The following is a 16,331-nucleotide window of genomic DNA, read 5'->3' on the forward strand; positions in this document are numbered from 1 at the left end:
GCCCTTGTAGACCCGGGGACCCCGCCTTAGGTTTCTGCTGTTCTCACTGCGAACTGCCCAGGAGAGTCTCTAAGGGTCGCTTCTTAAAAATGGCCTTTGTTCCGTGCTGCTTCAGTTCCCCGAAGGGTTCCTTGCCCCAGTGGAGCAGAGCACAAGCTTTGGAAAAGGCCGCCTGGGTTTTAGTTTCCACGCTGCCTCTTGTAGGGGTGGAGCCTGGGTCAAGTGACTTGAGCTCTGTAAGTTTCGGTTCACCGTCCGTAAAATGGAGATAACAAAACCTTCTTACAGATTGTCAACTCAGGCTGCCAGACATCAACAGAGGACATACCTTCCATCCACGATTCAAGAGTTCAGATGACACACACTCGGATTCTGACCAGCTTTACCTTCAATACATTCTCATCGAACACATCACTGGCTGCATCGACGTTCCAGCATATCAGCCCACTTTACGGTAAGAAAGAAATGGGGAGAGATGAGCAGAAATCAGACTTCCCAGCAGACACAACCCGAGGCAGGGTCAGCACCTGGGCCGTCGGGATCCCAGACAGGATTTCAAGCTCCACCTGGGATCCTAGAGGGAAGGTTTCTCGTGACAGGACTGAGGACACGCTGGCACCTAGCGTATCAGGTGGGGCAGCTATGGAAGCCAGACTCCTTTTCTTTCATAGATGGGGAAACTGAGGCCCAAAGAGGTGGGGGAGCTTGTTCAGGGGTACTCAGCTGCTGGCAGAGCTGGGCCTGGATGCAGGACTGCATCAGCCTCTTCTCCCTCTGTCACTTCCCCACAAGGGCAGATTCTTCCTCACCTTTTCCCCCTCCTTCTTTGTGTATATACTTAACCTGCTTCATGAGGAGATATGCTACTGTAAATTTTGTTACAATTTTTTTTTTTTTTTTTTTTTGAGATAGAGTCTCGCTCTGTCGCCCAGGCTGGAGTGCAGTGGCCGGATCTCAGCTCACTGCAAGCTCCGCCTCCCGGGTTTACGCCATTCTCCTGCCTCAGCCTCCTGAGTAGCTGGGACTACAGGCGCCGCCACCACGCCCGGCTAGTTTTTTGTGTTTTTTAGTAGAGACGGTTTCACCGTGTTAGCCAGGATGGTCTCGATCTCCTGACCTCGTGATCCGCCCGTCTCGGCCTCCCAAAGTGCTGGGATTACAGGCTTGAGCCACCGCGCCCGGCCCTTGTTACAATTTTTATATACCTCTATGAATGTTTTTAGATTATGGTCTTCAGATTCCAAAATTAATTTGTTTTGTTTTCACTGGAGTACTGCATATTCCCATGTAGATAGTCACCATGCTTGCAGCATTATTCAGGATTCTTTGATTGTAACTGCTATATGCTCAACTCACAGCACTAAGCAAAAAAGGCAACATCTTGCCTCACATAACTGAAGAGCTGAGGAGGAAAAGCTCCAGTTCAGGCAGGGGTGGATGCAGGTGTTCACAGCGTGTCACTAGGAAGTTGTCTCTCGGTGTGGCTTGGCCGCACCGTCCTCTGCCTGGGCGCGTTGGTGGGCCAGTGCTCTCAATGTGTTGGCCCCTGACCCACTTGCCTCATCATAGCTCCAAGTCCAGAAGCAAGAAAGGCCTCTCTTTCCTGATAGGTCCAGTGAACCCCTGAGTTCAGTCTCACTGCCTGGGGTGGTTAGGCAGTGCCTGGGCTAGGCCACGGAACACTGTGGTCAGTCAGGGCTGTGAACTGCCACTCCTGGGTTCGGAGGAGGGGCTAACCCTACGAACACCACACAGCTTGGTGAAAGGACCTGGTTCCCCCACACGCAAAACAAACCAAGGTGTTGCTATCAGAAGGAATGGGAATAGATATGGGACAGGCAAAGATGGCTCCTCACAGTATCTGCCCTGTAGCAGCTCCGAGTGCTTCGTCACTACCCCAATCACAGGCACTTTGGTTGCTTCCAGAGAGGAACCAGACACCCTGGGTTCAAACCACATCAGCCCCTCTACAGCTGTGACCCTTGGGCAAATGTCTTTTCTTTTTTTTTTTAGATGGAATCTCACTCTGTGGCCAGGCTGGAGTGCAGTGGCACGATCTCACCTCACTACAACCTCCACCTCCCGGGTTCAAGTCATTCTCCTGCCTCAGCCTCCCGAACAGCTGGGATTACAGGTGTGTGCCACCATGCCCAGCTAAGTTTTGTATTTCCAGTAGAGACAGGGTTTCACCATGTTGACCAGGATGGTCTTGATCTCTTGACCTCATGATCTGTCCACCTTGGCCTCCCAAAGTGCTAGGATTACAGGTGTGAGCCACTGCGCCTGGTCTCCTTGGGCAAATGTCTTAGCTAACTTTGCCTCAGCCTCCTCACCTGTCAAGTGGAGACAGCAATAGCTCTTGCTCTGAGGGCTGTTATGGGGACTAGATGGGCCACTAACACACAGAAAGACTGCATCAGCCCTGGCACCTCGAGTAAGCACCCAACATATGTTAGCTGCTGCTTCTCACTTACAATCAGCATTGCTAAAATCAAAACATTTGATTTGCAAGACAGTGTTTACTTTCTCTGTATTTCCCTAGAATCCCTTTCTGCACATGGAATTACCTGGCTAAAGGTCCAGCTGTGTTCAGAGTGCTTGTATTTCACTGCCGGATAGCTCTCGGCTGCACGAGCTGATGATACCGTCCTGGCACGGTGCCTTGTACGGTACAGTACACATGACCTTGAGGCCGAGAGTCTTGCAACACTTTTATCATTGTTTTATTTTCCTTTTTTTTTTTTTTTTTTTTTTAGACGGAGTCTCGCTCTGTTGCCCAGGCTGGAGTGCAGTGGGGCAATCTTGGCTCACTGCAACCTCCGCCTCCCAGGTTCAAGCGATTCTCCCACCTCAGCCTCCCAAGTAGCTGGGACTATAGGCGTGTGCCACCACGCCCAGCTTATTTTTGTATTTTTTAGTAGAGACGGGGTTTCAGCATGTTGGCCAGGCCGGTCTTGAACTCCTGACCTCGGGTGATCCTCCCGCCTCAGCCTCCTTTCAAAGTGCTGGGATGACAGGAGGGAATAACACTTTCATTTAAGGGCCAGCAAAATCACTTGAGCATGCATCCATCAGAGGGAGGGCGGCTTAGGAGAAGTTCCACACAGTGTCCACTGCTGAACTGTTCATTAGCTAGCTTTTTTTCTGCATCCCCATCTTATTGCCATTTTCTGGGGCTCGGTTTTGCCCTCTTGAGAAAGAAATAGGCCTGTGCTTATTTCCCTCTGCCCTGGAACAAGGCGCCATCCACTCTCCTGAGCTGCCGGGAACTTCTCCAAAATTCCTGGTGCTTTCTCACATTGAGCAACATGAGTCTCTTTCCTGTTTTTACCAGCCTCCGCCCATGCAAGGCTCTGAGACAAACTGCGCGACCGAAGACATCTTTCTGAACCACAGAGCCCCGTTTGCCTAAGAAAAAGGTCGCGGGCTCAATCACACACACCTGGCTGCAGTCAGTTCCAATTTTCTTTCTTTCTTTTTTTAATGGCAATTCCTGCTGCCCTGCTGATACTGAATTCATTTTCATTCTAAGTTTTTCAGCAATAAGATCTTTTTTTTTATTTTTTATTTTTTATTATTATACTTTAAGTTCTAGGGTACATGTGCATAACGTGCAGGTTTGTTACATATGTATACTTGTGTCATGTTGGTGTGCTGCACCCATCAACTCGTCAGCACCCATCAACTCGTCATTTACATCAGGTATAACTCCCAATGCAATCCCTCCCCCCTCAGCAATAAGATCTTAAAAACTGGCCGGGCATGGTGGCTCACACCTGTAATCCCAGCACTTTGGGAAGCCAAGGTGGGCGGATCACCTGAGGTTGGGAGTTCAAATTTAGCCTGACCAACATGGAGAAACCCTGTCTCTACTAAAAATACAAAATTAGCTGGGCGTGGTGGCACACGCCTGTAATCCCAGCTATTCGGGAGGCTGAGGCAGGAGAATCGCTTGAACCAGGGAGGTAGAAGTAGCGGTGAGCCGAGATCGCGCCATTGCACTCCAGCCTGGGCAACAAGAGTGAAACTCCGTCTCAAAAACAAACAAACAAACAAACAAACAAACAAACAAACTTAAAAACTGGCAGAAAATGTATCAGGGTGCCCGGTACTATGGGAGATGAGATATAGGCTAGAGCCCAGCCCTCGAATTGCTAACAGTTTTGCTTGGGAACCAGAATTAATGTCTTCCGCATACTCAGGCCAAGGTGACAGCACCCGCTCTCAGAGCAGTTGGATTTCAGGAACTTCCCATCCTCTCAACCCACACGGGAAGGGACAGGCCCCTCGGCAGTTAGAGAACGCACTTGGTCACACTTCAGGGTTGCCGGAGGGAGGGTGGAGGACTTCCTACCTCACGGTGATCTGAGGTCCAGCAACCCTAGGGACCCCAGCTTGAGGCTCTGAAGGGCTGCGACAGCCTCTTTGCCTGCCAGCCCCGCCCTGGATGCAGCCTGCTGAGCGAGCGTGGAGAAGGGGAGCTATGTGGCCAAAACACTGAGGCACTGAGGAGCACGAGGGAGCCACCCTTCCTGGCATTTCTCCTGAGGCTGTCTGTCCTTCCCCAGCCTCTTCGGCCTACAGTCCCAATCAAGAGCCAGGCCGGTTTCTGCAAGTCCAGGAGCAGAAGAGAAACCGGTGAAGATTTCACCACTACATATCAGACCAATGATGGCTGCTCGGTGATGGCGCTGCTCTGCTGCAAACACACGATTGCAACACTGAGAAACTGCCACCAAGAAAAACCCCAAATCCACTGATCCCACAAAGAGGGGAGAAAAAGGAAGGCTTCATGCTGAAGAAGAAGAAATACAAATGTGTATGTGCCGGTTTGCCTCTCGACATTACCGTGGAGGCATTCACACGCCTGTCCATTTGGTATCCTCACGAGCGATCCCCAGAGGAACCAAAGGTCAAGTTTTACAAAGATAACCAAGGACATCTTAAAGGAGACGGGCTTTGCGATCGTTGGAAGAGGGAAGCTGTAGATCTTGCATTCATGCGTTTGGATGAAGATGGGACATTAGAAACTGCACGTTGCGGGTTGAGGTGGCCAAGTTTCAACGGAATTGGAAATATGAGGCTTCAGGAAGGAAATACACGAACCACAAGAAGGCTCTGTCTCTACAGCAGAAGCGGCCACGCCGCGGGCCATCCAAACGCCATGACATGAGTGAGTTGTCCTCATCGAACACATTTCATCCTGTGAATTTTGAGGATGGCCAGAGAAGACCTTCAAGGACAGTCAAGTTTGGGCCAACTCGGAGGCTCATTCTCTTTGACAGACACCTGGCTGGTGAACCTGTGTCCTGGAGGAATGCAGGAGCAGCTGCTCACTGTATTCAAACCTTTGATGGAAGGTGGTTTGAATGATACGGTTGAGCAGACTCCAAGGCTGAGAGGACGGGCGGCTTCCTTCAGTGTCCCTGAGGCCAACACACTCAGTGCTTCAATTCCACAGAGGGGGTCTTTGGGTGGTGCTGGGGGCGTTGAGGAAGAAAGGGCCCTGGGCACAGGCAGCAGCGCCGTCCTCAGTAGTGGGCACAGGCAGCAGCGCCGTCCTCAGTAGTGGGCACAGGCAGCGGCGCCGTCCTCAGTAGTGGGCACAGGCAGCGGCGCCGTCCTCAGTAGTGGGCACAGGCAGCGGCGCCGTCCTCAGTAGTGGGCACAGGCAGCGGCGCCGTCCTCAGTAGTGGGCACAGGCAGCGGTGCTGTCCTCAGTAGTGGGCACAGGCAGCGGTGCTGTCCTCAGTAGTGATGACACGGAGGAGGAGGAGAAGGGAAAAGAGGAGGATATGATGACAAAGATGACATTTAATCCCTTAAACTTGCTTTTAGGGAAGTTCCTCCATCTGCATGTGCCTGTGTCAGGGTTATTATTGGTAGTGTTACGTGAACACATGCACAGTGGTACAATGCCATCAGACTAAATTTTTAAAAAGTTTTAAATTTTCATTGTAACTGGCAATTAATGATTTTTAAATTATTTTTATTTATTTATTTATTTGTTTTTTGAGACAGGTCTCATTCCATCACCCGAGGCCGGAGTGCAGTGGTGTGATCTCAGCTCACTGCAACCTCTGCCTCCCAGGCTTGAGCGATTCTCTCACCTCAGCCTCCAAAGAACCTGGGACTGCAGGTGTGCGCCACCACACCTGGCTATTTTTTTTTTTTTTTTTGTAGGGTTGGGGTTTTGCCATGTTGCCCAGGCTGGCCTCAAACTCCTGAACTCAAGCAATCTGCCCATCTTGGCCTCCAAAAGTGCTGGGATTACAGGTGAGAGCCATCACGCCTGGCTATTTTTAAAAAGAGTCTTGCTCTGTCATCCAGGCTGGAGTGCGGTGACACAGTCATGGTTCACTGCAGCCTTGAACTCCTGGGCTCACGTGACCCTCTTGCTTCAGCCTCCTGAATAGCTGGAATTACAGGTGCATGCCACCATGCCTAGCTAATGTGTAGTTTAAAATTTTTTGTAGAGATGGGGTCTCACTATGTTGCCCAAGCTAGTCTTGAACTCCTGGCCTCAAGCAATTGTCCTATCTCAGCCTCCCAAATTGCTGGGATTATAGGCATCACCCACGGTGCCCAGCCATTAATTTTTTTTTTTTTTTTTTTGACGGAGTCTCTGTTGCCCAGGCTGGAGTGCAGTGACGCCAATCTCGGCTCACTACAAGCTCCGCCTCCCAGGTTCACGCCATTCTCCTGCCTCAGCCTCCTGAGTAGCTGGAACTACAGGCACCCACCACCACGCCCGGCTAAATTTTTGTATTTTTAGTAGAAATGGGGTTTCATTGTGTTAGCCAGGATGGTCTTGATCTTCTGACCTCGTGATCTGCCCACCTCGGCCTCCCAAAGTGCTGGGATTACAGGCGTGAGCCACCGCGCCCAGCTAAGCCAATGAGTTTAAAATACTTTAAATAAATAAATTTTGTAATGTTTCACTTAAAAAAAGAGATACAGTCTGAGAAATGTATCATTAGGTGATTTCATAATTAGTTGATTTCATTGTCAAGCAAACATCATAGAATGCACTTACACAAACCTAGATGGTACAGCCTACTACACGTCCAGGCTTTATGGTACAGCCTATTGCTCTTGGCTGTAAACCCATAGAGATGTTACTGTACTGAATACTGTAGGCAACTGTAACACAATGACAGGTATTTGTGTATCTAGATATAGAAAAGCTACAGTAAAATTACAGCATTAGTCCAGGTGTAGGTGGCTCGTGCCTGTAATCTCAGCACTTGGGGAAGCTGAGGTGGGTGGACTGCTTGAGACCAGGAGTTCAAGACCAGCCTGGGCAACATAATGAGATCCTGTCTGTACCAAGAATTAAAATAATTAGCCAGGTGTGGTGGCATGTGCCTGTAGTCCTAGTTACTAGGGAGGCTGAGGCAGGAGGATCACTTGAGCCCAGTGAGCTACGATCATGCCACTGCACCCAGCTGGGGCAACAGAGTGAGACCTCACCTATAAAAATAATAAAATAAATCTTAAATAAATGTTAATAAATAAAATATGGCATCATAATCTTAGGGGACCACTGTCACACGTGCAGTCCATCACTGATCAAAACATCATGCAACACATAACTACATGTGTTAATTGGCTGTTCAATTGAAACTTCATAGTCATAATGTAAATTTAAAAAACAAGAAGAAGAAGAAAATTAAGGAACAGGCCCAAACATGGCAATAAAACAATAGCTATGAATAGATTAAACTTTTCTATGAAAAAATAGAAACTCTCAAGTTCAGTCATAAAATAAAAAAACTAGCAAATCCAGCTCTATGCTCAGAGAATTACCAGAAAATAAAATTACATGAAGCTTGAATATAGGGAGATGGAAAGATATTAGACAAATATTAAAGAAAATCTGGGTCAGGTGTGGTGGCTCACACCTGTAATCCCAGCATTTTGGGAAGCCCAGGTGGGAGGATTACTCCCAGGTGGGAGGCAAAGGTTTTGAGACCAGCCTGGGCAACACAGTGAAACTCTTTAAAAGTCTCTTTAAAAAAGAAAGAAAAGAAAAGAAAGAAAAGAAAATCTCAGTGCCTGATGGTCAGAATAGAATTCAACATAACAAGCTCATTATTAAAATAATATTAAAATATTATTAAAATATTTGATCTGGCTGTATAAAATTCGGAAGACACTCATTCACGTACTTCATTAAATATTTCTAGTTTGCTAAAAATAGAATTACCCTTCAGCAATCCCATTACTGGGTATCTACCAAAAGGAAAAAAAAATCATTCTACAAAACGACGCCTGCCCTTTATGTTCATCACAGCACTATTTACAGTAGCAAAGACATGGAATCAACCCAGGTGCCCATCAACAGTGGACTGGATAAAGAAAGTGTGGTACACAGACACCATGGAATACTAGGCAGCCATAAAAAAACACGAAATCCTGTCCTTTGCAGTAACGTGGGTGCAGCTGGAGGCCATTATCCCAAGCGATTTAACACAGAAATAAAACCAAATTCCCCATGTTCTAATGTGTAAGTGAGAACTAAACATTGGGTACACAGGGGATCAATAGACACTGGGAATCCAAAAGCGGGAAGGGAGGAAAGGAAGTGTTGAAAAACTATTGGGAACTATGCTCATTATTTGGGTGATGAGATCAATAGAAGCCCAAACCCCAGCGCCACACAATATTCCCCTGAAACAGTACCGCCCATGTACTCCTTAAAGCTAAATTAAAGACAAACAAACAAACAAACAAAATAGAAAGAAAAAAGTATCTCCAGGTAGCTATGTTGTAATTTTATTTCATGACAGCACCGTCTTCTCTTTGCCTGCGCCTGGGTCTCCTAGTGTGCTGCTTACGTGATGCCCACGTGCCACAGAGTTATTGCCCGAAGTACCAGGGGGCCGTGCAGGGGATGGGCTCCTCCTTCCAGATGGTCTGCAGCCTCTGGGACCATGCAGCCACCATCTCCTTTCTTTCTTCTTCGGATGCAATTTCAGGAGCAAAATTGATCTGAGGGGCAAGGACTTTAAATCCACAGAAGTGTAATGTGCCGTGCTAAAGCCACAGGGGAGGAAAAGAACTCATTAGAAACTACACCTGTTACATACCATTCAGTTAAATGATGTAAGGGGGGAAATGGTGTGAAACAAACCTTCAAAAAATCATGAAACAACCTTAATGTTACAAGGCAAGTGAAAGCTAAACTTCCCTATGGCTTTAGGATGCAAGCCTTGCATAAGAGCAGTGAAGAAGCTGGGGCAGCTGGAATTTCCAAGTTCTATTTTTATAACTGCAATTAACCTACAATCCTTGCAACTGATTCAGACACCAAACATGATAGTTCTGCTTGATTGGGCAAATTATGGTACATTCACACTATAGATTATTCCAGAATGAGGTTATTCTAGCTGTAATGTGTACCATGGAAGTTTGTTCAAGATATCTGTTAAATGAAAACAACAACGAATTTTAAGCAGTATTTACGATATACCATAAGAGCAGTAAACGTAATAAACCTATAATAAAAATTATGTATGTGAGAAAATATATAGGCCTTAAGAAAATAAATCAAATGATTTAAAGTGATTCTTTCTGAGGTGGGGGGATTAAAGGGACTTTCTCTTTTTATATTTCATATTGTCTCTTTTTGTTTGTTTGTTTGCCATAAAATGTACTTCTGCAAACTGAAAAAAAAGTAAAGATTTTTTTTAAAAGCAAGAAGAATTTGAACTTGGCTAATGACACATAAGAGACCCGTTCGCCTGTGAAGAAGCAAAGTCAGGCTTGTAAATTATGATTTCCTTCAGTAGACTGTAAGGAATTGGAACCACATACTTTCTCCTTTCTTTTTTTTTTTTTTTTTGAGACGGAGTCTTGCTCTGTTGCCCAGGCTGGAGTGCAGTGGCCGGGTCTCAGCTCACTGCAAGCTCCGCCTCCCGAGTTCACGCCATTCTCCTGCCTCAGCCTCCGGAGTAGCTGGGACTACAGGCGCCCGCCACCTCGCCCGGCTAGTTTTTTGTATTTTTAGTAGAGACGGGGTTTCACCGTGTTAGCCAGGATGGTCTCGATCTCCTGACCTTGTGATCCGCCCGTCTCGGCCTCCCAAAGTGCTGGGATTACAGGCTTGAGCCACCGCGCCCGGCCTACTTTCTCCTTTCAAAGAGGATCACTTTTTTTTCTAAAAATATCACACTCAGCCCTCTGCATTACGTCCTTTAAAACCCACACCCTCACCTAGGCCTGCCCTGTCAGGTGAGGAGTGAGAGGCCCACACACCACTTTTTACATTTTTTTTCCCCTCAGGCAACATGATTTTATTTATTTATTTATTTTATGACTCAGCATGAGAGTTTCCATTTTTTCATAGAAAAGTTTAATCTTTTCATAGCTATTGTTTTATTGCCATGTTTGGGCCTGTTTCTTAATTTTCTTCTTTGTCTTGTTTTTTAAATTGACTATGAAGTTTTAATTGAACAGCCAATTAACACATGTAGTTATGCGTTGCATGATGTTTTGATCAGTGATGGACTGCATGTGCAATAGTGGTCCCCTAAGATTATAATGCCATATTTTATTTATTAACATTTATTTAAGATTTATTTTATTATTTTTATAGATGAGGTCTCACTCTGTTGCCCCAGCTGGGTGCAGTGGCATGATCGTAGCTCACTGGGCTCAAGTGATCCTCCTGCCTCAGCCTCCCTAGTAACTGGTACTATAGGCACATGCCACCATGCCTGGGAGGTGGGTGTGGGCTGGCTCCATAGGCCCCTTGCCCGTATGGGGGTTGGCATGGCCAGCAGAGGCCAGCATGCGGCCATCAGAATGTAGGGCCTGGGGCGCCACTTGCCAGGGTCCAAGGGCAGTGCTGCTGTCACCAAGCACTGGCAGAGCATGTGGACAGCTTCACCCGCACGGATCACAACACGCGCAGGGCCACCTGGGGGCTTCTCTGCTGACCAAGAGCAGACATCAGGCTAAGCAGGCTTGGCTTAGCTTCTGCCCAAACTATATCAAAAGCTGTCATTAGGGCACATTTTCCCTATCAGTCAAGCTTTTCAAATCTGTCAAGTAAAACATTTAAAAGGGTCAAAATGTTATAATTTTCTGTATCCAGGGGAGTCCAAATGGTGTGGGGCATCACGCTTCCATCCCATCTCATCTCACCCCTCGGGGAGCTGAGGGCATGTATGTGTGTGCACGCGTGTGTGTGTATAGATGTGTGCATCTGTGTCTGTGTGTGCGTGTGCCAACTAGCAAGGGATCCACTTGCAGCTGGTCTACCTGGAGTGGCCACAGGAAGTATCGAAAATCCCCATTGACTCCCATCTTCGTGTACATTTCGGCCGTGCCTCCTGTGGTTACGGAAAGGAGCGCTAGTTTACCCTGCAAGGGAGAAAGCAGATGCATTTGTGTGGACTCCAGAAGAGGAAGGAAATGTTACTGAGCCTCCAGCACACGGGCTTAGCACAGCCAGCAGGGAACATGCGTGTGGGCACCCTCCAGGGATGGACAAATGTAACACTCCCATCCATAGGTGACAGTGACATCCCAACAGGAGGAGGAGACAATCCAAGTGAATGGACCAAGCCAACACAGAAGCTCTAACATGCCCAGGTTGCTGGTGGAAACCAGGTTTCCATGACGCCATGTGTGATGGATACAGCCAAGGCACTGACCACAGGACAAGGTTCCCAGCACACAGAGCCGCTCAGTAAGTGGTAGCACCATTCGTGGTCCAAGACACATCTTGGTTACTCAGTATGTTTCCCTTACATGCATTTATTTTCTGAAGATTTTAGAATTTAAAAATCATTCCTTTTTTTTTTTTTTGAGAGAGAGTCTCACTCTGTCGCCCAGGCTAGAGTGCAATGATGTGATCTCGGCTCACTGCAAGCTCCACCTCCCAGGTTCAAGACAGTCTCCTGCCTCGGCCTCCCAAGTAGCTGGGACTATAGGCACCTACCACCATGCCTGGCTAATTTTTGTGTTTTTAGTAGAGACAGGGTTCCATGTTGGCCAGCCTGGTCTCGAACTCCTGGCCTCAAGTGATCCACCCTCCTTGGCCTTTCAAATTGCTGGGATTACAGGTGTGAGCCACTGCACCCGGCCTTAAAAATCATTCTTTTAGTAAGAATTCATAGCTACCACGTGTTGCACATCTACCAGGTTCCAAGCTCTCCTCACCCTGCCATGTGGGTGTCACAGGATCTTGGTCTCACAGCAGGCACATGATGCTCAGGGGAGTGAACGTGTGCCAGGCCAGGACTGGACTCTGCACCAAGAAGGAGGTACTCCCTCTGGAGCCAGGGCTGACCGCTGGGTTGCCCACATAAGGTTGCCCAGGTCCCCCGTTACCTGACACCTGGCCCACTCCCTTGTTTGCCATGTGCGTGGTATGCTGTGGATGTGTCTGCAGCCCCACTAGATAAAAAGCTCCACGACTTCAGACATGGCGCCATGCCCACTGTGTGCAGTACATGGTGCTTTGTACATAGTGGGAGCTCAATGAATATTTGCTAAGAAAAGAAAGCAAACTAGAAATATAACTTGATAGAAGATGCATCCCTCCGTCCCCTCACTCCAACTATCCACAGCGATCCTTTTCCAAGAGCCGTACCTGGAGCAAACCGGAATCGTAGAATCCCGGGATGTCGAAGGCAAAGCCCCGGCACAGCACCCTATCCATCCAGCCCTTCAGGATGGCCGGCACGCTGAACCAGTACAGCGGGAACTGTGGGCGACAACACCAAAGAGAAACTGAGGCTGCGGCTCACCTCAGGTTTCCTAGTTTAGTCTATCTGGTGATTTGGAATGAAGCCCACAGCCCTCCTCTTCCCTGGCAGCTGGGCAGGTGAGGGTAACCCGTGTGGTCAGCTCTGAAAGGTGCAGTGGGGACGTGAGACGGGAAGGGGATGACAGTGGTCCTTGTTGCTGTTACAGGTAGCTCTGCATCCCCCAGTGATGACAGCCCCTGATGCTGGCTCCGGGCAGGCAGGGAGGGGATGAGGAGCTCTGCATGACGCTGGCATTGGAGCAGCAGTCTCTGACTAAGCCAATCGAAAGGAAGGGTGGGGAAAAGCATGCCCTTTCCCCTGCCTGGGGCATGTTGTTAGCATCTGGGAGTCGGACTGAGTTAGGTGCTAGCGGCTACGGATTTTGACACCAACTAAAGTCATATGTTTGTATTCCATAGACCAGCTGTAAGATCTCCCTATCCCATAGATGCCCTAACATTACATCCAGTGTTGCCGCCTGGGAAGGGAAATAAACATAGGCAATCATCTGTTATCAAAGGTGGAAGCCAATGTCTCGTGTGCTTTCAATAGAAAACTCACGACTTGGCATTGAAACCCAGGCTCCACAACCTGCTGTTGTGTGACATTGGCAAGTTACTTGACCTCCTTGTGCCTCCTTTTTCCTGATTCATCAAATAGGGCTACTAATAGTTCACAGCTCACAGCATTCTGGTGAGGATTTGAGGACACACCACAGTGCCCCAAACAGAATAAAAGCTCAGTGAGTGGTGGGCTCTGATATTAGTGGTGTAGTAGTGATGAATGACATTTTTATTAATGTTGAATAAAAAAATAACTTATAATGCAGACCCTCTGGACAAAGTATCAGAAAAAAAGAGAAGGTAGGGAAATGGAGTGAAATGAAGTGAAATAAAACAAAGGCCATTATAGAAAGGCCAGGTCTTAGCCTACCCAGCCACCGGGTTATGGGAGTGGAGTGGGAGCGAGGAGGAGAAGCGGGCTCCATGTGGCCGGCCGACCCGAGGGGGACAGGAGAAGCAGGGCAGAGAGCTCAGTGTGGTTCTGCTGGGACCACGTGCCCCAGGATACAGGCCCGTCGTACTGGCATGGTATTAAAGCACAGATGGTAAACTGCATGGTCACCCAGGCCTGAGGACTATGAGTCCACCCACCTGTAATTAGGACGAAGAATATCCTGCACTTTGGCCGAATTAGCAGCTCACGGTCACTGAGTAAAGAAAGGGCTGGTGTCAGGAAAGGGTGCACAGAGGCAAGCCTGGGTAGGGATGAGGCAGCCCTCTTCCCGCACATGCAGGTTGCTTTTCTGAAGGCTTGGGAACCTCATCATTCTGGACATGTGGTTTTGTCTGGAAAGTGGTCACATGCCCCTTATCCCCTGCCTTGCACTCACATGGTGGGCTCATGAGAACAGTGCTCTCGTTCTCCCACCTATTCCCCATCCTCAAGCAGGGTTGGAAAGCAGACACGATCTGAACCAGTCAGATCCCATGCTTGGAAATTCTGGATCTAGGGGATCCAGTCCCTGGCATGCAGTGAGAGAGAACAGAGCCAAGAGGCAGAAAAGAGCAGATGGAAATCCAAGGATGAGAGCAGCTACAGCTCTGCCCTTGGGATCCAGGAGGCCCAAGTGACCAGAGCCCTTATAATAGACTCCCCTTTCTTTCTAGTTGGACAGGAATTTCTGTCAACCCAACCATACCCTCAAAGCTCATGTGTGTACTCTGCTGCCAGGCTTCCACAGTCACAGCCATGCCTGCACATCTTCCTTGCAGGGTGGGAAGTGGCCTGATAAGTGAGCACTCCTGGAGGCCATTTTGTGGGGCCAGTTCACTCTGCAGTGGCATCACCTCCTTCTGAACAAATACAGGAAGGTGGCTGGGTTGGGGGTGAAGCAACCACTCAGAGGATAGAAAGCAGAGATGTTCCTCTTAATGATCAGGATATTTAAGTCAGGCTATTTAAGGAGATGCATTTGGCCTGATTTACCCTGATAAACATTTGTGCATAGAAATGTGGTTCTCAAGCAGCCCCAGAATGTTTCAGGGCAGGAACTGGAAGAGAAGGGAAGCAACGAGACTGGCAGGTTTCAGATGATTCTTGGACCACTGGGCTAATGGAAAGATCCTTCATTCCTATTTACATGGCAGTCGGGATTTGGAGTGAGTGATATTGGCTACATGGATATCTTTACCCCATTAGGTAAAGTGTTAAAAGTAGTGTTACAACTAGGTAAAGTGTTTAAAGTAGTGTTGTAACTAGGTGAAGTGTTGTAACTAGGTGTTGTAACTAGGTTATAATATTTGCTCAGTAAGTGTGCAACTGTGCTAAAAGCACTGATGCCACTTCTAGAAGCAGCACAAAACTCAATATTCAGAAAGAGTTTGTACATAAGATGAATCTGATTCAATATATTAATTGGAGGAAAACAAACCTGAAATATCACTAGGTCAGCCTCCCCAACCTTTTTCTGCTCATCAGTGATGTCGCTAGCCAGAGACTTTTGCTTGTAGGCTTCGTAGGTTTCCACTCCGTAATTGAAAACCTCAGGATTAGAAAGAGCAGCTGTGGGGGAAGAGACCAAACATTCTCACTCCTAGGTGGGCATCCACAGCCCATCCCAACCATCCCAGTAGCACTGTGTATACTGGACTCCTCAGAGCAAGTCAAAGACTTGCTGCAACCTGACCAGAAGCTGCACCCCGGGTCCAAGCTAGGGAAAGAGAAGCAGTCTGGGAGGGCCACTGACTGAGCTCTTCCTACCTAGCAGGTGCTGTGCTCTACACACATCACCTTTCTTCATAACAACTGGTGAATCTGGTGTATTTCTCAATTTACCGGAGAGCAAACTGAGACCTAAGAGAGGCTGGATGTCCTGTTCAATGCCAAGCAGGTCTAAAAAAATAACTCTACACTTTAATTTCATGCTCACCTCCACATTTTTTAGTATTTGTGTCTCGATTTACGCATTTTATATTGTGTATCTCTAACTCTTAACAGGTCACCGTAGTGATTATTGTTTTTGATAGCTTTGTCTGTTAGACTTAATACTAGCAATGAGTGGATTGCACACAACCTAATAGTATTAGAGTGTTCTGTGTACTTACTTTTACTAGTGGGTTTTACATCTTCAAATGTTTTCTTTTTGCGCATTAGTGTTTTTCTTTCATATTGAATTCCCTTTAGTATTTCTTATAAGGTGGGTCTGGTGGTGGCGAATTCTCTCAGTTTTTCTTTGTTTGGGAAAGACTTTCTCTCTCTTTCAGAGTTGAAGGCTAGATTTTCTGGGTACAGTATTCTTGGTTGACAGTTTTGTTCTTTCAGCACTTTGAAAATGTCCCACTCCCTCCTGGCCTGTATGTTTTCTGTTGAGAAGTCTGTTGCCAGATGAACTGGAGCTCCTTTATATGTTATTTGCTTTTAGGATCCTCTTTTTGTTCTTGACCTTTGAGAGTTTAATAATTATATGCCTTGGGGTAGTCCTATTTGAGTCAAATCTGTTTATTCTATGACCAGGATATTTGTCTCTTTCTCAAGTTCCGGAAAATTTTCTGTTATTATTTCTTTGGA

At 47.4% G+C, this 16,331-nt stretch overlaps 1 protein-coding gene across 6 annotated transcripts in view; it reads right to left on the minus strand.

Moving 5' to 3' along the window:
* Positions 1-8,756: 8,756 nt before the first annotated feature.
* The window catches only part of NQO2 (N-ribosyldihydronicotinamide:quinone dehydrogenase 2), a 33,156-nt gene continuing 25,581 nt past the window's right edge, over positions 8,757-16,331 (minus strand). For all 6 annotated transcript variants that reach the window (XM_065544499.1, XM_074038935.1, XM_065544500.1 and 3 more), the window contains 4 exons: positions 15,196-15,326; positions 12,605-12,718; positions 11,269-11,370; positions 8,757-9,039 (listed from right to left, as the gene is read on the minus strand). In XM_065544499.1, the coding sequence (XP_065400571.1) occupies positions 8,863-9,039; positions 11,269-11,370; positions 12,605-12,718; positions 15,196-15,326 (524 nt within the window). In that variant the 3' untranslated portion in view covers positions 8,757-8,862. The remainder of the gene's footprint in view (positions 9,040-11,268; positions 11,371-12,604; positions 12,719-15,195; positions 15,327-16,331) is intronic.

The sequence above is a fragment of the Macaca fascicularis genome, chromosome 4 (genome assembly GCF_037993035.2).
Source record: "Macaca fascicularis isolate 582-1 chromosome 4, T2T-MFA8v1.1".
In the NCBI taxonomy this organism is placed as follows: domain Eukaryota; kingdom Metazoa; phylum Chordata; class Mammalia; order Primates; family Cercopithecidae; genus Macaca; species Macaca fascicularis.